General features: G+C 49.6%; 2 protein-coding genes across 2 annotated transcripts; both read left to right on the top strand.

Moving 5' to 3' along the window:
* The first annotated feature begins 5674 nt into the window (after positions 1-5674).
* Positions 5675-14872, top strand: LOC114506119 (lipopolysaccharide-binding protein-like). The gene is made up of 7 exons (XM_036009459.1): positions 5675-6294; positions 7002-7116; positions 8762-8890; positions 9714-9869; positions 11975-12038; positions 13255-13318; positions 14521-14872. Exons 1-7 carry the CDS (start codon positions 6171-6173, stop codon positions 14799-14801), a joined length of 933 nt encoding a protein of 310 aa, XP_035865352.1. The 5' UTR covers positions 5675-6170; the 3' UTR covers positions 14802-14872.
* Positions 14873-18014: 3142 nt separating this feature from the next.
* Positions 18015-22166, top strand: LOC118496835 (lipopolysaccharide-binding protein-like). The gene is made up of 3 exons (XM_036009819.1): positions 18015-18133; positions 19029-19199; positions 20937-22166. Exons 1-3 carry the CDS (start codon positions 18122-18124, stop codon positions 21006-21008), a joined length of 255 nt encoding a protein of 84 aa, XP_035865712.1. The 5' UTR covers positions 18015-18121; the 3' UTR covers positions 21009-22166.
* Positions 22167-22507: the final 341 nt, after the last annotated feature.

The raw sequence follows: 22507 nt of genomic DNA on the forward strand, positions 1-22507 counted from the left end.
AATCTGTTTTTTAAAATATTAATTCGAGGCGCACCAGAGGCACCACTGGCCCGGGAAGATAAACACATGGTGGGATTATGGAATACTGTGTTAAGTGCTATAAGCACAGACAATGAGGAAGGGACCGCCCAAAGGGCTACATTTTATTACAAATTATTTTTTTAAATCTAACTTTTCTAACTGGAAGAATACGTGATGACTCACAGCCCCTCGTTAGAACAGTGCCAATGTTCTCCCTCAGACATGCCTCCTGGCCCCTTCCCCACGAGCTTCCACGTTTCCTTACTAATAAAATGCAAGGGATAAGGAAATCGGGGCACCTCTTTTCAGGTGGAAGAGAGGGCCTATCCTGTCTCCCTGGGTCCGTATAAGGCCTCGTGGGGTTTAGATTTGGTCCCAAGAGATACGGAGAACCTTTGGGGTGTTGTAAACAAAGCAGCGACATCATCAGATTCACGTTTTTAGAAGGAAGAGTCTGGCTGCTACATGGCAGCTGGGCTCTGGGGCAGCAGGACTGGCGCCAGGAAGACTAGGTGAGAAACGGTGTGCCACAGCCCAGGTCAGAGGCGCAGTGCTGGCTTGGACAGGCCATGCAATAACAGTGAGAAGTGGTCAGATTCTGGGCACTAGCAACCACAGGACTTCCTAATGGATTGGAGCGGGGTCTTCTTCTCCCTAAGTATTTGGCTTAGTTGCAGGATGGGTGTGTGGTGGAGCCATCTGAGATGCCTACTAGACATTCAAGTAGAGGTGTTGGGTGGAATTTGGTGCTATGAGTCTGCAGCCCAGGGGAGAGGTAGGAGCTGGAAATATCATGTGGGGTCTTTTACATATAGAAGATATTTAAAGCCAAGAAACTTGATGAGGTCACTGAGGAAGTGAGAGAAGAAAGTAGAGCCAAGGCTGAAGCCTGAGACTCTTCAACATTTAGAGGTTGGGAACAGAAGCAGGTGTGAGCAAAAGACCCAGAGGAGAGCTAGTAGCCCTGGCTGGTGTGGCTCAGTGGATTGAGTGCTGGCCTGGGAACCAAAGGGTTGCCGGTTCGATTCCCAGTCAGGGCACATGCCTGGGTTGTGGGCCAGGTCCCCAGTAGGGGGCACGTGAGAAGCAAGCACACACTGATGTTTCCCTCTCTCCTTCCCCTCTGTCTAAAAACAAATAAGTAAAATCTTAGAAAGAAAGAGAGAGAGGGAAGTAGGGAGGGTAAATGAGGTAGGAGGGAATTCAGGAGGAGGTGTTGTCCCAGAAGCCCGATGAAGAAAATGTTTCAAGGAGGAACGGATCAGCTGTGCCAAATGCTGCTGAGAGGTGGGTGGAGATGAGGAATGAGAACTGGCCATTGGATTTGGGGTGGTGGAGTGTGTAGGTAACCTCAATGAGACCAGCCGTGGTAAAGTGGTGGGAGTGAAACCTGATTGCCATGAGTTTACAAAAGAACAAGAAAGAGATAGTAAGTCATTACTTTTCTATCTGTCCTTCTAATAAGAAGGCAACAAAGGCACCAGCCTGTGAACCAAAGGGTTGCCAGATCTATTCCCAGTCAGGGCATGTGCCTGGGTTGCAGGCCAGCTCCCTAGTAGCGGGGGTGTGAGAGGCAACCACACATTGATGTTTCTTTCCCTCTCTTTCCTCCTCCTTTCCCCTCTCTCTAAAAATAAATAAATAAAATCTTTTTTTAAAACATTCTTTTTCCAGTCCAGTGGCTGCTCCTCCCTTCTCCCTCTGTACCTAGCGATGTAACAATTCAGCTGTCACTAACTCCAGGTTCCTGTGGTTCCTTTATACCTGTCCCGTGCCTCTGAAAATAGCCCCTTTGTAAATAAACCCTCCTTTAATCGTCCCAACTTAAATGTGTCTTCTGTTTCCTGTTGGGACACTTATACACACTACTAGCCAAAAATTGAGCAGCTGGAAACATTTAAGAAAGACTATTTTTCATTATGAAAGTTTTCAAGATGCATTAGAGTAGAGAGAATTTTATAATAAACTCCCATGGATGTAAATATTACCTAACTTCAGCGACTAGCTACGGCCACTCTCATTTCATCTAACCTGTCTGCTCCCCATCCCCACCGCTGGATCATTTTAAAGAAGATCCTGAACATTCATCCATAAGTAATTCAGTACAGATATCTAAAAAGTAAGAATGGTTTACATAGCCATAATACCATTGTCACACCTTAAAATTTAATAGTAATTCATCGCCACCACCAAAATAGCCAATCAGTGTTTGCATTGCCCTGATTATCTCATAAATGTTTTCACCTACTCAGCTGGTTTGTCTCAGGATCCAGACAAGCTCTCTTTAATCTCTAAAGTCTCTAAATGTCCCCTATATCTCCTTTTTTTTCTTTGCCATGAAACCATGTCCAAATTCTAATGTTAAGTGCAAAAAGCAAGGTGTAAGAACTCGTGTTAGTTGCCTGGTGTGATTCTGTGGCCACTAGGTACTTTGGTGACCAAGAGCTTCTGGAACCACGAGAAAGGCACTGTCTCTGGGGAAGGGAGCTGGAGGGCTGGGGACAGGGGTTGGCGGGGAGAGGTATTTTCACCCTTTTGTACCGTTTGTACCATTTTTTATCATGGACAGATGTTGCCTATGAAGACATTTTTCATCAGGGAAGCTAGAGAGCTTCAGCCTATCCTGGAAGAAACAGATAAATGGCATTGAGCTTGGACAATGAACTGGGGGCAGGCACAGTGCTCCTGCTGCAGGTTTAAAATCTATGTAGACTGTGGGTGGACCCGAGATAAAGGTCAAATGGTCCCACCTAGGGAGGGAAGAAAAAACTCCGAGGCTGAGCGTTCACAGGCTGGAGTGAGCTCCCTGTCCATGGGAGAAGAGGAATTTGGGTGAAGGGCAGTTTTTTTTTTTGCAGGGAGGGCAACCCCAGGGAACATCAGATCAGACACGTTCGAGATGCCTGGAGGGCCCACGGGTCTCGTAAACATGGCTTGAAGGCACATTTTCAGCCCCGAGCTCTTGAGTTCAGAAGCGTGAGCTTCCAATTTCCTGTCCCAACCTCACGTTCTGGCCAAAGAGGAAGCAAAAGTTGCAAAAACCCCAATAAGGGGTTTTTCTTTACTGCTGGTTTCAAGGGAGAGAAGAAGAAAAATCTGATATCTCAGAATGCCGGCTCAGGGACAGTCCCAATGTGGATTTCCTCATTGCCCAATAAGAACCCTGCCAAGCTGATGGTATTATTTGCATTTGGGGATAAGATACAGGCTCCTGAAGAAGCAGTCACACAGGACCCCGACTCAAAGCTCCACACCTCCGTGCCTTTAACTGCCGTCCTCATCCCTAACAGCACGTGACCTTGTTTGCAAATAGGGTCCCTGCAGACACAGGTGGTTAAGACGGGTCGCTGGGCTGAGCCTCTAATTCAGGAGGGCCGACATCCTTATAGAAGGAGAAAGTTGGAGACAGACCCACACGCTGGGAGATGGCACGTGAAGGTGAAGGCAGAATCGGGATGACGCAGTTACAACTCCGGACATGACCAGCAAACCACCGCACGTGTGAGGAGAGGACCACAGCAGATTCTCACTCACAGCCCTGAGAAGGGGCCAGTGCCTCCAGTACTTCCCTCTCAGATGTCTACCCTCCGGACGTGTGAGAAAATAAATGTCTGTTGTTGAAGCTACGCAGCTCGAGGTACCCTGTTACGGCAGCCCTAGCACATGATGTTCTGCACCCTAAATCATTCCGGGGCCCAACGCTCTGGACCTCCTTAATGTCGATCTGCTCCATCCCCCAATGGCTGTTGGCCTCCGGACCACTTTCTTGGTTAAATTGTTTCCTGGAAGTTGTGAAGAAAGACCCTTAGCTCTCCCTTCCCAATACCATCCTCTGGGAAAGGGGAAATAATTTCCTACTGGTTGGTTCCCCTAAATGAAATCAAGGCACAAAGGCCCCCAAGAAAACCGCTCCTAAAACTGTAGGGACTCTGCACGGAGCACACTGACATCTCATTCCCTAATGGGCCATTAGCTGAGCCTGGGCTTGCTGAGCAGCCCTAGTGACCTGGAGCAGGGCGAGAGAACATTGGCGAGGGGAGCCATGTGCCACAGGCAGATGAACAAGGGGCGAGGACCACTTCCTGAGATGCCGTTCGTTCTCCAAAGGGATGGAAAATTGGACTCCATTCTGGCCATGGCCTAGGGTTGAGGACATGAAATAGGGGGCTGCAGGTAGAGGATGATTCTCCCAAGGACTGATCTTCGCCAGGAATGGATGGGGGCTCTGTTTACCCACCCTGGGCTGACAGGCTTCAAGTTTGGTGAGTGGCAATGACCCTCAGCCAGGGCCACTCCACTGCCACTGAGACAAACACAGAGGATGCCACCCCCGCCCCCCAGGCAGCACTGGAACAGAGCTGGGAAGAGGGAGGAGTACATGAAAGGAAGACTACCCCATACGCACATGCATGCACACACATGTGTGCACATGTATGAACACCCATGCTTGCTCACCCCAAGCCATGAAAACAATGCAAGCCTGCACGAGAGTGAAGGGCAAATGGTAAGAACACGAGGCTGAGAGTTTACATGGACGGGACCAAAGCTTAGGTTCAACCAAACGTGGCTGGACAGCGAGGGAGTCAGGACTGAGACGTCAGGACGGGAGCCTCCTGCTCAGGGAAAAGGAGAACTGAAGACAGCAGAAGGAGGGTCGAAGACTGGAAAATGGAAACTCTTCCATGTGTTTACTTCAAGGACCGAACCACAAGGCCTTTCGAGAGGAGAGCCCCGCCGTGCTTCTGCCTCCACCTCTTCCACCGCCTGTCCTCCCTCTGCACCCCTCGCCCCGACCCTCCCGTGTTGCCTTGCGCCGTCTCAGAGTGCAGCGCTCTCTCCACGCCTTGGCCCGTGCTGTCCTCTCTGACTAGGAGAACTTCCCGCTCTCAGTGGCCAAACTCCTACACGCACTTCAAAACCAAGCGCGGGCACCTCTCCTCTCTTCATTGCTCCCTCCGTGTGTTCCTGTAAGCTCTAGAATACAAACTCTCAAAGCACCTCCCATGCCTCCTAGCACTTACCACAGTGGGATTTTGTGTTGACTTGATGAAGAGGGGATAGGGACTAGAAAGGCACAAAAGAAGGGTGAGTGTCAGATTTTTCACGTCCTATTATGATTGATTGGTTTCTGAGCCATGAATGTATTTCCCATTTGAAGAAAATCTAAAACACAACAAAAGGATTGCTCACACCACTGTGCGGAGTACTACTCTGCAATGAAGAGGAACAGATTGTTGATACACAAAACACATGGGTTTGTCTCAAAAGCTGATGCTGCCTGACAGAAGCCAGTCAGAAGAGCATCCATGCTGGACAGTTCCATGGATGGGAAGTTCTAGAATGGGCAACATGAGGCAAGGGTAACAGAAAGCAATCTGTGGTTTCCGGGTATAGCAGGTGGGAAGGAGCTTGGGAAGAGGCACGAGAGAACTTCTTGGGGTGACATAAATGGTTTCTATCTTGATTACCATGTGGTTACATGGGTGCAGACATGGGACAAGACTCAGGGAACTGTAAATGTGTGCATTTTATTAACTACAAAGTATGCCCCAATCAAGCTGACTGAAAAACAATGTAGGCAAGAGAAAATCCAAAATTTCCTGGAGCCTAGGGTTGCAGAATCCATTGGTTGTATTTGCCCACTGCACTTGCTTGATGTACGTGGATAACAGCAGAATCCATCCAGCAGAGCCAGAGTGGAGGCTCCGCGGGTTGGGGCTTCTCCGGTTGGAGAAGTGCCTTGCAGCCAAGTTGCAAGGCTGCAATCAGGCTAGGCTGGGGGATTAGATTTCAGTCTGTAGATAATGGGGAATGAATGGAAGGTGTTCAGCTAGAGAGAGGTGTGGCGCGGAGGTTCCTTCAGCTCCAAGCAGTATTTGGCAGAGAAAGAAACTAGAAATTACAGCACCATTTCTGACCAGAAATTAAACCACAAATGGTTTCATAAGCAATCTCTTCCCATCTCAAGTTGCAGAAACTTAGGCTGCCGCAAAGCCTTGAACCTTCTCCGCCCTCATTCCCAGCTGCCTCAGTTCCTCCCGTGGCCCCTGGCTTCATAAGGACCTCAGCCTCTGCTGTCACCTTCAGAAGCAGAGGTTCCTACAGAGAGACCCTGACCAACCTCTGCCCAGGAAGGAGCTGAGAATAAGATGATGGCCAGTCTGTCCTGTGTGGTAGTGGCCCTACTGCTGCTGGCAGAGGTCTCCAGGCTTGGAGAAGGGGCTTCTAATCCCGGGTTTGTGGCCAGGATCACCGGAGAAGGCTTGGAATATGGTAAGTGGATTTGGTCATTCCTCTGGGGGCCTGTTGTTGCCTAGTAAAGTGGTATAACCAGGATAAAAAAACAAACCACAGGCTTAAGTTGTGGCACTTCCTGGCTTAGAAACCTTGGGCATATCACCCTCTGGGCTTCAGTTTCCTCAACTTGAATCACCAGAGGTTAAGGGTAGGATTAGGTCAGCATTTTTCCCAGGGTGGTCTGTGGACCACCCACATTAGAATCGCTGGGACACAATTGTGGATATCCACCCAAGATTGACTGGATCGGGCCTGGGAATCTGCATTGTTGGCATATGGCCCAAGCAATAGTCGGTTGCTGTGGTCCGTTAACACATCCGAAAACCCTAGGGTTTGACCACACAGCTGGAAAGGATTCCTTAAAAGTCCCACGGTATTCCAGCATCGCTGCCACCATCTGGTGGAATGAATAAAGAACAATGGTTGCCATTTACCTGGCACTTTGAGGTCAGGATCTAATTTCATTCTCAGGCTCAGGTTGGTAGCATTATTAGTATTATTTACCGTTTACATGTGGAGGAACTGAGGCTCAGGGGATTTAAGGGACTTTCTTAGGATACACCAGTCGTAAGTGGTGAATCTTGCATTCGATCCCCGTCCTTGTGATTCCAAAGCCCGGCTACTCAATGGTTTTGCCTAGCTACCTCCAGCTGAGTGAGCTAACCCCCTCTCCTTGCCCACAGTCCACCGATATGGAATGGCCACCCTGAAGGAGGAGCTGTCCACCATCAGCTTGCCTGATCTGTCGGGAAGCTTCCGCGCTGGTTGGATGGGAAGTGTGAGCTATGAGTTCTGGAGGTGAAGTCTCCATGCTTTACCACAGGGCTTTGGGGAGGGAGAATGGGGACCTAAGGTCACGGGGGAGGGAGACAAACATGGGGTCATCGCCTGGACTAAAAGCAAAGGGACCGTAGCCAGCTCTTGCGGGGCCTCTGAAAGGTGCTGTGTTTTTCCTTGGAACCCATCCACCAGCTTCTAGGTCAGTCCTGCAGAGAGTGACCCTGAGTTTTTGCCCCACCAGGAATCCTTGGCACTCTCCCGATTGCCCATTAGGGACCTGCTTGAGGCATACCATCCACCCCTCCGAGCCTGTTAGAGGTCAAGGCCTTAGAGTCTTTCTGGAGCCTGTTCACGTTTTATTTGCACGCTGTCTCTTGAGGATAGCATCCACACGTACCCCCAGCGAGGAACAGGACAGGGGGCTCCTGGTCCCTGGTGGACAAGTCCTGGGTCCTCATCGGCCTCCCCGAGCCTGAACTGACCTTAGTCTCCCTCCAGCTTTCGCATACACAGTCTTGAATTCCTCATGCCTTACTCTTTTTCATCCATCCCTTGTTTGCATGGGTTTTTCTTCCCCAGTCTCCTCGGTGTCCAGAATAAGCCCTTGGGGATCACTGATAGAAAAGGCTGCCTCTTGGAATCCTCCCCAAGTCTCTGGAGACAATTCCCTGAATACAGCCTGCAAAGAGGAGCTATTTTAAATTTTCACACACACACACACACACACACACACACACACACTCCCTCCCTCCCTCCCCAGGCCAGGGTACTTAGAGGGCAATGCCCCTTCCCATATCCCTAAACCACCCCCTTAGGCAAAGCCATTCGGGGGCAGCTGCTACTCCCTGTAGCAGGGACCGATGCTGTAGGGAAATAGGAACATTGTCTTTTGACTTTTTCAAGAGAAGCCAGAATTCTAGGGGGGGTTTCTTCCTTCATATTTTTACAATGAAATTTCCTCATTTTAAAATGTTGGTGACTGCCCTAGCTGGCGTAGCTCAGTGGATTGAGCGCGGGCTGCGAACCAAAGTGTCGCAGGTTCGATTCCCGGTCAGGGTACATGCCTGGGTTGCAGGCCATGGCCCCCAGCAACCGCACATTGATGTTTCTCTCTCTCTATCTCCATCTCTTCCCTCTCTAAAAATAAATAAATAAAATCTTTAAAAAAAAGAGTAAAATGTTGGTGACTGATTCCAATGTTACGAACACTATAGGAACAGCCTATCAGTAGCATAGCAATCATATGTATGGCCCACAGATCACCAGCGGGTGATCCCAGTCGTAAATTGTGAGCCCTGATCTGTATGTGAAGTGTGGGGAGCAGAGAGGGGAAGCTGCCTCCCGGGAGAGCCCAGTGCCATCTGTGGGGACAGGACACGTAATGCAAAGCCAGCTCACAGGGTCCTCCCCGTGGCGAGGGTCAGTGGTGAGGGTCGAGTGACCAAGACAGACGGAGCAGCTAATGGGGACAGGTGTCATGGACCACAGGAAGGCCTTTGGTCTTGGAGGTTGGGGAAAGCTTCCTTTGCGGTTTGTCCTTTGTGGTTTAAGTCAATAAATCTGAAAGAGAGTGTGAGAGTCTGGAGGGAACTTGGGGACTCATTCAGAGGACTGAGGTGCCCCTCGTTTTTTCTGGGTTTAATAGTCCGCCTTCCTCCCCTAGCCTGAGAATCCAAGACTTCCAACTCAGTGACTCCAGTCTGAGTCTAGACCCAGGGCAAGGCATCGAGGTCTCTCTGTTCACTGACTACGTGTCTGTCCACGGGAACTGGAAGGTGAAAAAGGATTTCATGTAAGTAATTGGGTTAGAATGTCTCTTGGCTCTGGGCAAGGGCGAGTCCTTCCACCCTGGACTTCCGTTGCCGGATTCTTAAATGTCCGGTCTATAAAGGACCCAGATCTATCTCAAATGCAGCTGTGGATTACATTAAACAATAGATTGGAGGTGTTTTCAGTGTGCCTGGCACATAGAAGATGCTCAGGAAACACTGGCTGTCTTAGTTCATGGTAAGTTGAGGCTGTCAGAATAATATAAATGGAACCACTTGAAAACACAGTCAGAGCCGCCCTGCCAGAGAAACTGCCTGGCACGTCTTGTGTCTCAAACTTTTGCAATGTGAAAACAGGGCAAAAGTACCTTTGCACTGAGCCTAGAGCAATCTCATGCCTCGAAGAACTGTTGGCAAAGATAACAAGAAAGCAGGTATAATGACTACTGGACTGATGACTCCTAGACTGAAAATTAAAAATATTAATTAGAATTCACATCACTCTGTTACATCTTCACTAGGAGAAATGCCATCCTTCTATCTGTGTCATTGTTCCCCTTCCCTGTCTCACAAATACCCGTTGCTTCTGTCTCCTAGTTAAAGCATTATTTGGGCCTTTGCATTATTTATCAATGCTTCCTGAATAGCTATTCTTATTGATCTCAAATAAATGCTTGTTGCCTCTCGCCTTGGAAGGACTTTTTGTTTTTAGGTTACCATGGCTCAGCCAGGATACACAGCTCGTTATGGGGAACTGGGAGATTAACCTGGCTCTGCCGTCTGCTTGGCTCCTCTTTCTGGAAGTGACTGATTATTCACCATGTGGTTCTCATTACTCCCAACCAGCACCTTACATGGTACTTTTGATGTGAGTGTGGATGACATTTCCATCTCAATTTCTCTGGAGTTGGGCAAAGACCAGTCCGGACGACCCACTGCCTCTGTGTCTTACTGCAGCAACTCCATTGGCCACGTCAGCATTGACCTTTCCGGGAGCCTAAGGTAAGTCACCCCGTACACTTGCTGGAAGTTGTCAGAACTGCCTCAGCCTCCAGCTCACCTAGGGGATGTCCCTGATGGGCCGGAAGGGCAAGAGTTAAGCCTCATCAAGATCAGAGATCAGTGAACTAAAGCCTCTGGGCCCAATCCAGTAAGCCACCTGTTTCTGTAAATAAAGTTTCATTGGAGCATAGCCACACTCATTTGTTTACAATTGTCTAGGGCTGTTTTAGCACAGCATCAGCAGAACTGAGAAGTTGCAACAGAGACCACATAGCATGCAATACCCAAACTATTTACTATCTGGCCCTTTAAGAAACCATTTGCTCACCCCTGGGCAAGACTGCCTCTAATGGTTTCCCAAAGTGACTTGCCTGGAGCTAATGCTCAGTGAATTTCAAATGAATGATGGCAGTCTCCCAGGTGACTGCTTTGGTTGGCACTGCATCCCTCAGACCCTGGCAGGAAACAGAGGGCAATTTAGAAGGCTTCAGTGACACAAATCTAATGAAGAGAATATTCAAGGGAGACTAGCAACAGCAGGGAGCTATTACCACCCCTAGGGCTGACGGTGAGAGGGAAGGGAGGGGTGTTGCCAGAGCCTAGAAAGATCTGGAACCTTGGAGAAGAGCCCTGGAACAGGAGCACAGTGGTTCAGCAGGCAGGGAGGGACATGGGTATAAATACCCCAGCTCCTCTCTTTTCGTACCCGAGCCTCTCATTGGCCAAAACAACCAGAAGCCAGAGAGCGAGAAGGCTTGAGAGAAGAATCTGTAGATGTCAGCCCCCAGGATGCTCTCTGCAGAATCCCAGGAAGCGCTTGTGTCTACTGTTGGCACATCAGTTTATAATACACATACATTTCAGTACGTACCACCAGTCATCCAATCAGCAACCATCAAATGGTAAAGAAAACTTTATGGGAGAAAAAACTTTACCGGAAGTAATTCCACTAATGTAGTTCACTTATTTCCCACAACCTGTCACCCCCACCCCCAGGTAAGAACATAGTGTGAGAAGCTCTCTTCTGGGGCACGACTCTGAGAGTGGGGTCTATGGTTGGGAAGGGCTGTCAGTGGGCAGCTTTACTGGAAGTGGGTTAGACTGCCAGCCTGAGCTCCAGGAGTCTATTCAGCAATGTCCCTCAACACCTTGCTCGAGCTTAGCAGGTAGGAGGGGCTCAGTACATGTTTGTTGAATGAATGAGTGAGTGAATGACTAGTACCTAAACAGCCAGAAGTTATTTGATAGACTTTGCAGGATACAAAGAATAGGTCTTACTCTCCTTATTGTACCTTAAAAAAATGTAAATGTTTTTGAATAGGCGATTCATTTACATAGTTCCAAATTCAAAAAGCGCAAAGGGTACAGAATGAAAAAAATATTTCTCCACTCTGGTCGCCTCACCAACCAGCTCTCCTTGCCAGAGCAACCAATATTAACAATGTCTAATGTCTCATTCCTGAGCATCTGTGCCTGAATAGTTAACTGCTGCACACTTTTATTTGGACAGAAGTGGTAGCACGCTATAACAGCATTGCATCCCTAGCTTGTCTCACTGAACAAAGCCTTTGAAAGCCTTTCCACACCTGAACACAAGAGCTTCATTTTCAAAATACTCCATTATATGAAGACACTAAAATGTGATAATTAGTCCTCTACCGACACTTGTTTTTTAGCTTGAGGTTTTCTTTTTCACTCTTTTGCTATCACAAACAATGCTATAAGAATTACTTTGTGCATCATATCATTTTGAAAGAAATTATAGGATAAATTCTTAAAGTGGGATGTGCATTTTTTTCATTTTAATATGTACTAACAAATTACCCTCCCTGGGGTTTGCCTGCTTCCACTGCCACCAGCTAGGTATAAAAGTGTCTTATTTCTTCCCACTATTGCCAATACAGCATATGAGCAAAGATTTAACTTTTTGCCCATCTGAAGAGTGAGGGCATCCCAGTACCTAAGGGTTACCCTTGGATTAAATTCACCTGGCTGTGTCCCTTCTTGGGATAACATGAGAAAGTTCAAGTCCATGGGTAGCCCTCCTCTTGGGAGTTTCAGCTAGTCATCAGCTGGATCCTGACCCCCTTCCTTCTTTTCTCCAGCTGGCTCCTGAACCTCTTCCATGAAATAATTGGAAATAGCTTGAAAAATATCGTGAAGGAAAAGGTAAACAAAAGATAAGCAGATCTGCAGTTAAGGATCATTGGCAGGTGTATATTTGGTATTTGGAAACAGCCTTGTCTCTGAAGTAGGTCGCCATTTGAATCTGCTTAGCAAAACCTTACTCATTTGCTGTGCAAAGGCAAACCCCAAGGCTTCCCCTCGTGTGTGCGGTCACATACGTGAAATTGGCATTTGAAACTGGCAAAGTGCTATCTGGGTGTAGGTAATGATGGAAAGATACAGGGAAGTGACTTTGGGGTCCCTCCCTCACACTACACACAAAAATCAACCCCCAGTGGCGGTTGATTTAAATCCAAAGGACTTAAATCCAAAACAAATCTGTAGGTTTTTAGGGAAAAACCTACAATATGTTTCTCATCTTAAGGACAGGAAAATGTTTCTTAAATAAGACCCCTCTGCCCAAAAATGCATCGCATTGAGAACAGTACTGAGGTCGGCCCTCAGTATCTCCCAACTCTGGAAAAAGCCTTGGTCTTGAAGGCAAAGAGGTACCTCTCACATTTACCCTTCGTGTATCTTTGGGCAAATTGAGGCACCCCCTGGAGCATCAGAGATGGTGCTGGAATAGCTGAAGTTAGGAAGTCACGAGACTAAAAGCATCTGGGCTCTTTCAAGCTGTATTCTTGGTTTACAAAGCAGTAGATTGGAGAACCTGCCTTTTGGCTTTGCTTTGGAGCCCTCTGCTGGCCATAGTTAGTACTGCCTACAGACCAAGCACCGCGGTCCTTTGAGGATTCGCTGCTGGCCAGAAACCTCAGCAGAAAAAGGAAGCAAAGGGCCTGGGGAAGGCGGTGGTGGAGCCTCTGACTCAAGAGCTTCCCCTTGCACCTAGAAGCTCTTCCGCTTTGCCCCTCTGCTCTGTAACATAGGCATTTAGGTACTGCACTTCTTGCCACGTAGTCCTGAGAGGGCCATGGCAGCAGACACTACAGCAGTGCTGACTTGACCACCACCCACTTTTAACGTGGGTTCCAGAAAAGTCCAGGAACTTTAAGTTGGGCCACCTGTGTGAGAGGCTGGCCCAAATGGAACAATGACCAAGTGTGGATGGGGGTAGTGGTCTCTTTTCCCTTTTCACTGTACTGTCCCTCCCCTCACACACTTACCCAAGGTGGGGACCTAATGCAGGGTTCCTGGTGTGGTGGCAGGGGAGGGTGGGAGGAAGAACTCACCTGGCCTTCTCACCCACCTTTGGCAGATCTGCGAAATGGTCATGCAGTTAGCAGCCTCACACCTGAAGCCCCATCTCCGGACTCTGCCAGGTTGGGAGCGCCCCCCCTCAACTCCGCCCCAACTCACTCATCTCTGGGTGCCATCAGGTGCCACAACACTCAGTACCATGGGAAGCACCACCCCCACAAAGAGCCCTGGGAGAATTTTCCCCATTGAGTACCTGTCCTTACAGAATTAGACATGGGGCAACCATCTTTTTCAGGGTGGCAGGTGGGGGCGGGGGACAGGTGCAGTCTGCTCTGTCAGGTGATCGAGGGCGGTGACTCGGAAGCCTGCTGGGAGCATAAGGTGAGCAGAAAATTAGGAATATGTGGGAGAATCACGTGTTGGCTCTGTACCAGTTGCTTTTACAAAACAGGGGCGCTCCGGGCTCCCTGAGCAGGCAGGGCTGGGGGCCCTCCGGGCACTGCACGCCTGGCTGCCACAGGGACCTTTTATAATCACACACCAAGTCAGGTCTCCGCCTCTTCTAAAGTCTATCAAAGACCCCTCTGACTCTCAGAATGCTGAGCCTAGCTGCAGGAGTCCAGGCCTCGCATGGTCTGGCCCGGCCACACCGCCCAGCTCCAGCTTTATCTTGCTCCCCTCCCCAGCTCAGCCAGCCTCTCTGCTCCCTTGTAGTCCCTCTAGCACACAGTGCTCTCGAACATTATGAGGTCTTTGCACACGTCATTCCCCTTGCCAGTGTCCTTCCTCCCCATTTATTCCCCTTCACTCAGCCCACACCTGCTCTTCCTGCACAGCTCAGCCCAAGCAACACCTCTTCCGGGAGGTCTTCCCCGACTCCCTGTCCAAGCCAGGTTGCCACCTCCCACTTTACTCCCTACTAGATGGCTGGCATCCTCCTATGGACTTCAGCTACCTAACATCTAATATACTTGCAGTGGTACATGTATTTCCTTGAACATCTGATTATTTCCTTCCCTGGCCTTGTGAGTTCCACGAGGACAGGAACTCAGGCTGTCTCACTCAGCTGTTTCATCAGCCCTGTGCATAGCACCTGGCATACAGCAGGTGCTCAGTGAATACTGAATGAGTGAACGAGTCAGTGAATGAATGAATGGAGTACTCTCTCTGTGACTGAAGGTATCATGGATATGCCCCAGCCCATTTCCACTCTCCAGAGGCTACAGTCCGTGAGAAAGGAGCTCCCAGGGGCTGTGCTGTGGGCAGCTTCCACAACTGTGTTTCACTGACCTGTTTGCAATGCTGCCTCTTTCCCGTTCCACAGTCATCTTGGAGATTGACCAGGTTGCTTTCATTGACTACCGCTTAGTGGGAGCTCCGCAGGTGACCTCCCAAGGCCTGGACGTACCCTTCAAGGTAAGGGGCTGTGGAAAAAGGGCCTTGGAACTGAGACCAGGCAGGAAACCAGCTCCCCCTCCCACCTGCCTCAGCACCTGCCCTCCCTCTCCACTTCACCTGCCTCTCCATCCACATCCGGGACCGGGGCCCACGGTGGGCAGAGCAGTACTCAGCACTGCAGGGCAAAACCTAAAACAAGGTCTCTGAACTAACATGGTAACTCTGTCTGGACTCCAGAAGACCTGACCTTGAACCTGGGCTCTATAACATATGTGGTGGAGAACCTTGGAGGCAGAGGCATTAAGGGATGCTGCAGATGCTGTTCAACGTTATGGAGATATTACTTCACCTCTCTGAGCCTCTATTAAATTAGAATAATAAAGACCTTAGCTCATAAAGCTGCTATAGGAATTAAGTGAGACGTGGATGAAGTGCCTGGCACACAGCACACCTATAGGTAGCATTGCTAATACTATCTGCCCCCACCAATAGTGGACCGAGGAGTGGCTCTCTAATAGGCCCCCCGTCCTAATCCTCAAAATCTGTATATGTCACTTTACATAACAAACGGGATTTTGCAGCTGTGATTAAATTAAGGATATTGACGACAAGATTATTCTGGCCCATTGTAATCACAGGGGTCCTTAGATAAGGGAGGTACGAGGTAAGGGACAGAAGGCAAGGTGACCATGGAAGTGAGAAGCTGGAGTGAAGCGAGAGGAGCTGTGAGGGAGGAACCGCAGGCGGAAGAATGCAGGGACTTCTGGAAGGAAGACAAGACAAGGAAGCACATTCACCCTTGAAGCCTCTAGAGGGAGCCCAGCCTTCACATCTTGAGCTTTGGCTTCTGACCCCCAGAAATGTAAGGGAACAAATCTGTGTCGTTTCCAGCCGCAGAGGTGGAGGTAATTTTGTCACAACAGCAATAGGACACAAGTGACGCCCCCTCTTCATTCCTGTCTCTGCCACGGCTCCCTGGTGGGTTGAGCCAGGCCCTGGAGGGCCACCCCTCCCCATTTTATTTGTGGAACTAACACATATGCTTCTTACTGTGTCGCAGAAGCTGTTCAAGATTCACATCTTCAACCTTCATCCTACCTCTGTGAAGCAGGAACTGTTAGCATCATCCCCATCGTACAGGTGGGGAAGCTGAGGCAGGAGGGCAGTCGGTGACCTGCCTGGGGCTGCAGAGCTAGAAAGGGGCAGACCAGGGTTCAAACCCATTCGGTTAAGCTCCAGAGTCCCTGCTTTTCACCACCGACTGTGCTTCCTGTCCTGCGTCCCAAGCCTGGGAGAACACAGGACTCGCCTCCCCACTGGAGAGGGATTCCAAGCAGCTGTCGGGACCTAGATATTGAGGGGCCAGAAGGAATCTTTCAGGACACCCGACCCCGCATTCTGCAGAGGAACCGCCACCCTGGCCACCACCTCGGACAAGGAGGCCTCCCCCAGGCAGGCTCTGGATGCCTCCGCCTGACGCCCTCACGGGCAGGGACCTTGGGTGACTGATGTGTCCTTCTGTCTCCAGGGTAGATTCTTTGGTCACGGCACGCACTCCACGGTCCCCTTTAATGCTCCGCCCATCGAGCTGCCCCAAGAGCACGACCTCATGATCTACTTTGCAGTCTCCGAATATGTCTTTGACACAGCCAGCTGGGTTTACCACCGGGCCGGGCACATGAACTTCACCATCCGAAATGAGAACGTGAGTAAGGGGTTACCAGGAGAGAGCATCAAGTAGGATCGTAGACCCACAGGGGGAGCCCTAAGGAGCTAGGGGAAGAATGTAGAATTTGGAGCCTGCCCAACATGAGTTCAAGGCCAGGCTGCGCCTCAGTTTCCCTGTCCGTACACATGGACACCAGGGGTTCTATGAGAGATCGTACAACACTTGGTGTCTGACACATAATAGTATCAGCTATGCTTAGCAATACTTTAAAACATCAGACAGACTCTGGTCTGATATTTCCTTCCCACAGTCCTCCAAGCAGCAGATGCCAAGGCAGCATTAGGCTTAGAGGGGTTTTCCTGGGGAAATGCCCTCGAAGGACAAAGACGAGAAGGAGCAGGGGTGGGAGAGGCCTCAGACTGCGATGCAGGACGGACACCTGTGAAGGGCGGGGCAGGCGGGCATATCGGGTGAATGCTACCGTGTAGTTCTGAGGAGTCTCAGCCAAACTGGTGGGGGCAAGAGCCAAGCTCGCTTCCTAGAAGAGGGCCACACACACCAGGCTGAAGTCCTCTGCACGATCTTCCAGACCTGACTGTAGGCAATTACACAGGCTTTCGCTGGCTCTCTGGCCAGACCAGGCCTGGAGCAGGGCCGGTGTTCGTCAGTCTCTAGAAGGAGCTGCAGCAGCCAAGGACTCGGGCCCTGCCCTTACCCCACCCCCACCGTGGACAGGCGTATCGGCACTCCTCGCCTGGACACCTCTATTCGGAGGTCTCCTTGTGGATGGGAGACCAGGGGGAACCTCAGCCGAGACACTGTTCAGGTGCCTCTGCAGAGACCCCTTTCTGGAGGTCTCGAAGACCGTTTCCTCCAGTCTCAGTACTCGTTATCTGCTCTTGGCCCTTCCCCTCACGTCCACCTCTTCCCCCGGGGCCACAAGACAGCAGGAGCGTTTCTGTTCAGCGGTCCCTTGGCTCCCAGCCCCTGCCCCTCTGCACTGGTATACCTGACCCTCGAATGCCACAGGGAAAATGGAAGGTGGGGTGGGAGGTACCCTTTTCTGTGTAGTCTCTTGCTGATACTACCCCCTCAAATCCTGGCAGTGATCTGAGAAAATTCTCCAGCTCTGCCACCCGAGCCGTGCTCAGCAGGGGCTGGGAGCTCTCTGGGAGAGTGTGGCCTCAGCTCAAATGATGTGGGGCCTGCATGTGAGGCAGTAGGCGGGGGCGGGGGGGGGCAGGAGGAAGGCTACCAGCAGCCCTCCTCTCCGCTGATCCCTTTGGAGGGGGGTCTGAACAGAGCACCTCCAGAACCTACACCGTGGTAAGTTCTATAGGAGCTGCCCAGGTAAACAGTGGGGAGTCCTGCAAGGAGAGGAACCAACAGGGCTATGGACAGGTGTAGGCAGGGCTCCTCACGCTGAAAGGTCAGCAAGTCATGGGGTGAATAGAGAAGGACACCTAGGGTCCGTATCTGGAAGCACACTCAGTCCAGATTGTGGTGGCGGTCAGCCCTCCCTGGCCCTCGAGGGCGGCATGCTGGGAAATAACAAATGGCAACAAGCCTGTAAGTACTTAGTGTGTTCCAGGCACCGCACTAGGTGCTTTACCCACATGCTATCTGACTTCATCCTTGCACACCCCATACAGCGCGTGCTGTTCTCATCCCCATTTTACAGATACAGAACCTAATGTGGTTCGTCGACAGCCACTCAGCCGAAACATGGTGGAAGTCCAGCTGCCAGGACACACCTTTCTCCGCCACAATCTCCTGTTTCTCAAGCAACTTCCTGGGTCACCTGCTGCATCTTCCCCTGGACTTTCCAATTGACCTGAACACCGAATCGTTTGAGGCCATGATTCCTCAGGTAAGACCTCTGCCCACTCATTGCAGAAGACAAGGCGAGCCCCTGGACCTAGGCCAAACGTGGGGACTGTATTTGAGCTACACACAGATTTTCTCCAGACAAACAGCTTACCTATTAGAACAGTGAGTAAAGATCGAAGTTATTATTATTTTTTTTTGTACAAAATTCCCATCATTCTCTGATTCTCTGAGAATCATTCTCTGATTCCTTGTGGCATACGGATGGAGGATCTGCATTCAGAATGCCAGTGTTTGAATCTTGGATCTGCTGCTTTCTGTCTTCAGAACTCAATCTTGTTGGACCTCAGTGTCCTCCTTTCTCAAATGGGGACGACGATTGTGCCTGCACCCTGAGTTGTTGGGTCCCTGGGGGACAAAAGCACTCAGCCAGCGCAAATATACAGGGTCTTCCCAGGGCACAAATGTTACACAGGCTGATACTTTGGGATCAGGCTATTCATTGATATCTGCTCGATGTCTATGTAGAACACAGCTGAAAGGAGGCAGCAGCAGAGTGAACAAGAGCACTCAGTCTCCCCTCGTTTGCACCAGGCAATTCAGCTCAGCCCCAAACTTGCACAGAAGTCAACCCAAGTTGGTCAGCGTAGAAGGAAGTACGGTGACCATGCACTGTCATTGGAATATGCCCGATGGGGAGTCCCATCCATCTCAGACACTCCATCGGAGCGCCCTTTCCAACCACGACAGCAGTCTTTTGGAAAAGAGCTCGGGAAAATGCAATTCCCTCCATCCTGTGACATTGCCGCTGCTGGTCTCGGGCCCTTAGAGATTTGAACTTTGGGAATCTACCCATCTAGCCCTTTCAGTTGGAATACAGCTTGGGGTCCTTCTGGTTGTCTCCTGCCCTTTCCTGAGTCTCTGCCTTCTTCCTCCAGCTGTCCAGGTTGTACCCTGATAAGGAGCTAGAGCTTGAGGTGTCACCTGAATCGGCTCCATTCCTAGTGTTCACCCCTGGAAATGTGGTCCTTGTGCCAGTGATAAACATCCAGGCCTTCGTCCTCCTGCCCACGTCCTCCGAACGCAGGCCACTCTTCCAACTCAGGGCGGTGAGTCTGATCCTGGCTGGAGCAGCGAAGGGTCCTGCTTGCATGGGTGTGAGCCCCTCCCTCTGCAGAAAGACTGGGAGGCTACCCAGCTGATAGATGCTGGAGGCATAAGTGGGCCTTGCAGTTCTGGTCTGATCGGCCAGGCTTCCCAAGGGCACAGTTATTCAGAGTTGTAAGAAACCTTAAAAGTCATTCACTTCAGCTGAGTTAAAGATTTTATGTGTATCATCAAAAAAATTGCTTAAAGCATAACTCTATTTAAATGGTCATAAATGAAAGTCATTAAATTATATTTTTAAAGAAGGTATAAATTTTAAAGAACTCTTAGAATAGCAGTACTCTAAACTGATTTACAGATTCAACATAATCCCTAACAAAATCCCAACTAGCCTGATAACAAGCTGACCCTAAAATTCATACATAAATTCAAGAGACCCAGAATAGCCAAAACAATCTTGAAAAAGAAAAATACCCTGGCTGGCGTAGCTCAGTGGATTGAGCGCGGGCTGGGAACCAAAGTGTCCCAGGTTTGATTCGCAGCCAGGGTACATTCCTGGGTTGCAGGCCATAACCCCCAGCAACCGCACATTGATGTTCCCCCCCCCCTCCTCTCTCTCTCTCTCTCTCCCCCTGCCTTCCCTCCCTAAAAATAAATAAATAAATAAATAAAAAAGAAAAAGAAAGTTGCATAACTCATACTTTCCTATTTCAGAACATACTGTCAGGCTATAGTACTCAAGGTAGTATGGTACCAGGGCAAGGATAGATCTGTAGATCAGTGGAATAGAATTGAGAATCCAGAATTAATTCCCCATGTTTATAGTCCATTGATTTTCAACAAAAGGACCAACACAATTAAATGTGGAAAAGCAGACTTTCAAGAAATGGTGCTGGGGCAACTGTACATCCACAACAATGGAACCAGCTCCCTCTCCTAAACCGTACACAAAAATTAACTCCAAACAGATCATAGACCTCAATGTGAGAGCTAACATTACAAAACTTTCAGAAAAAAATACAGTAGTAAAATTTCATGATCTTGGGTTAGGCAGAGCTGTCTCAGATCAACTCAAACACACAAGCAACAAAATGAAAAATAGGTACATTGAAGTTCATCAGAATAAAAACTTTTGTACTTCGAAGGACACCACCATTCAAGAAAATAAGAAGGCAGCTTACGGAATGGGGGGAAACATTTGTGAATCGTGTGTAAGAAAAGGGCTTAGGGACTCTCTGAACTTCCCCTAGACTGCCCTAAAGCTCAGCTGTGCTCGTAGGCAAATGGTCTCCCAATTTGAATACTCTGAGGTGTTAATTTGGGTTTATTCTCCCTTCTTGATTCTTCCATTAAGATGGAGACCTCTGCTCTGGCAGGGTAGCTTAGTTGGTCTGAGCGTCGTCCCAATAACACCAAGGTTGCAGGTTTGATCCCTGGTCAGGGCACATACAAGAATCAACTGATGAATGCCTAAATAAGTGAAACAAAAAATCAGTGTCTCTCTAAAATCAATCAAATTAAAAAAAAAAAAAGATGGAGACCTCTGAAATCTCAGCTCACCTGTCTTAGAGTCAAGGCAGCTGGGGAGGCACCATCATCCTGCATCCTCAGTCCCTCATGCTTGAGTAGCTGCCTTTGGTCCTGTGGTTTCTGTTTCTGGAGATTTGTCTCCTGGACTAGGAACCGACAGCATGCCTATGTAGCCTGAGAATCTGGAATGTTGTCCTTTGCTTTTCTAGAGAACCAACATCATTGCCACCATCAGGGTGAGCTCCAACAAGATCCAGGGCTCAGTGACCCCAGGAAGGTAAGAGGCCATGGGTAGGGGAGAAGAGGTGTGGGCGAGAGGTCAGAGCATCTAGTCTGGTTCACTGATAGGGCTGGAGCTGCCCCCGACAAACAGAGGTCTCCACTGGCGTGGGCTCCTTCTCTAATCCAGTGCCTCCCTCTGGAAAAGGCATGTTGACAGTGCCTCAGGGGAAAAGCCAGAAGTCAAGGAAAGTTGTCAGGTGCCTTCAGGTTCCCTATCATTAGGGGCTCCTCACTCCCTGCCTCTGAGGCAGCAGTGAAGAAGCTGAAACTTCTGCAAAGAGGGTACTTAAGAGTGACAGTCCAGCTGGAGAAGGTGTCTGCGAGGACTTTACATACAAGATTGGGAAAAACTGTCAGTATTACACATCAGAAAGTGGAGATTTTGGATGGAGTGTTAAAGGTGCCCCCAGGCCACTGCTGACTGTCCCATTGCCCAGTTACCCAATCCGTGGTGGGCAAGTATTTATTCAACCAAGGAGTCAGTGGAGAGTTCAGGCTTTGGACAGGCCCCTGGGGCCGGTACTTTGGCTAGTGGTGACCTCTGTCCACAGCCCCCACACGTGCCCCTCAGCTCACCCACTCCGGGCGCTGCTCCCCGCTGAGGTACAGGTCCAATGCGTGCATCAGAGGAATGAAACCCTGGCCTCGGGGTTGGATGCCTGTTGGCTGATAGAGCGCCCTGACCCCACTGAAATAAATATCTTCGTAAGCAGTCTTTAAATAGAGGAGCTAATGATGAGCGTTTGGGGCTTTGAGAGGTCCCGAATGTGAGTGTATGCATAGACCTGGCTTTGGGGGGGTCTCTGCAGTATCGGGGGGCGGGGGGGGCAGCCATGAGCTTAGGCTATGAGGAAGGAGGCAGCAGAGTAAAGGATCTCACCCAAAAATTTGCTAAGGAATTATGAAAATAACTCTGCCCCGTGAGCAGAAAGCAGACATCTGTCGGGGGTAAAGAGGATTCCTGAACAAGGGAACCAGGATGGATCAAAGGAAAGATGGCTAGGAGAGGGATCAGCAGGGGACCTGGGGTTGAGCTTCCATAGTGACAGGGATCCAGGTGCCGAGTGCCCCCCAGTGGCTGCCAGCTGCCTGCCATTATCATTAGGAGTGCCTCTCTTTTCCAGTTTTATTGTCTACTCCCACATGTTACAAATAATCCATGCTCATGGCGAGAAAAAAAGAAAAGAGAATTACTAAGGTATAAGCAAAAATCAGCCCTAACCTTGCCCCATGCAGACTATCACTCTTAATAATTTCATGTTTCTTTCCAGTCTTTTCTCATACATTTGTATGTGGCAGGAAACATACAGTGCATTACTTTCTATATTCCACTTTCTCCCATTAATATTTGTCGTCATACTTTCTTCCAACTTATCAAATATGCTCAGATAGCACTATTTTTTTAATGTCACCTCTTAAGTCACAGGGCATGCTTAAAGCCTTCGATTGCAGAGGAACCCTTGGTGCTTGGGCCCTGACATGCCTGTGCCGGTAGAGG

Source organism: Phyllostomus discolor, chromosome 9, assembly GCF_004126475.2.
Source record: "Phyllostomus discolor isolate MPI-MPIP mPhyDis1 chromosome 9, mPhyDis1.pri.v3, whole genome shotgun sequence".
Classification (NCBI taxonomy): domain Eukaryota; kingdom Metazoa; phylum Chordata; class Mammalia; order Chiroptera; family Phyllostomidae; genus Phyllostomus; species Phyllostomus discolor.

Excerpts from the sequence above, each read along its gene's own strand:
- LOC114506119 (XM_036009459.1), top strand. The coding sequence starts at position 6,171 with ATGATGGCCAGTCTGTCCTGTGTGGTAGTGGCCCTACTGCTGCTGGCA. Across the intron at positions 9,870-11,974 it reads GACCTTTCCGGGAGCCTAAG|CTGGCTCCTGAACCTCTTCC; the intron begins GTAAGTCACCCC and ends TCTTTTCTCCAG. Across the intron at positions 13,319-14,520 it reads CCATCTCCGGACTCTGCCAG|TCATCTTGGAGATTGACCAG; the intron begins GTTGGGAGCGCC and ends CCCGTTCCACAG.
- LOC118496835 (XM_036009819.1), top strand. Across the intron at positions 19,200-20,936 it reads CACTCTTCCAACTCAGGGCG|AGAACCAACATCATTGCCAC; the intron begins GTGAGTCTGATC and ends TTGCTTTTCTAG.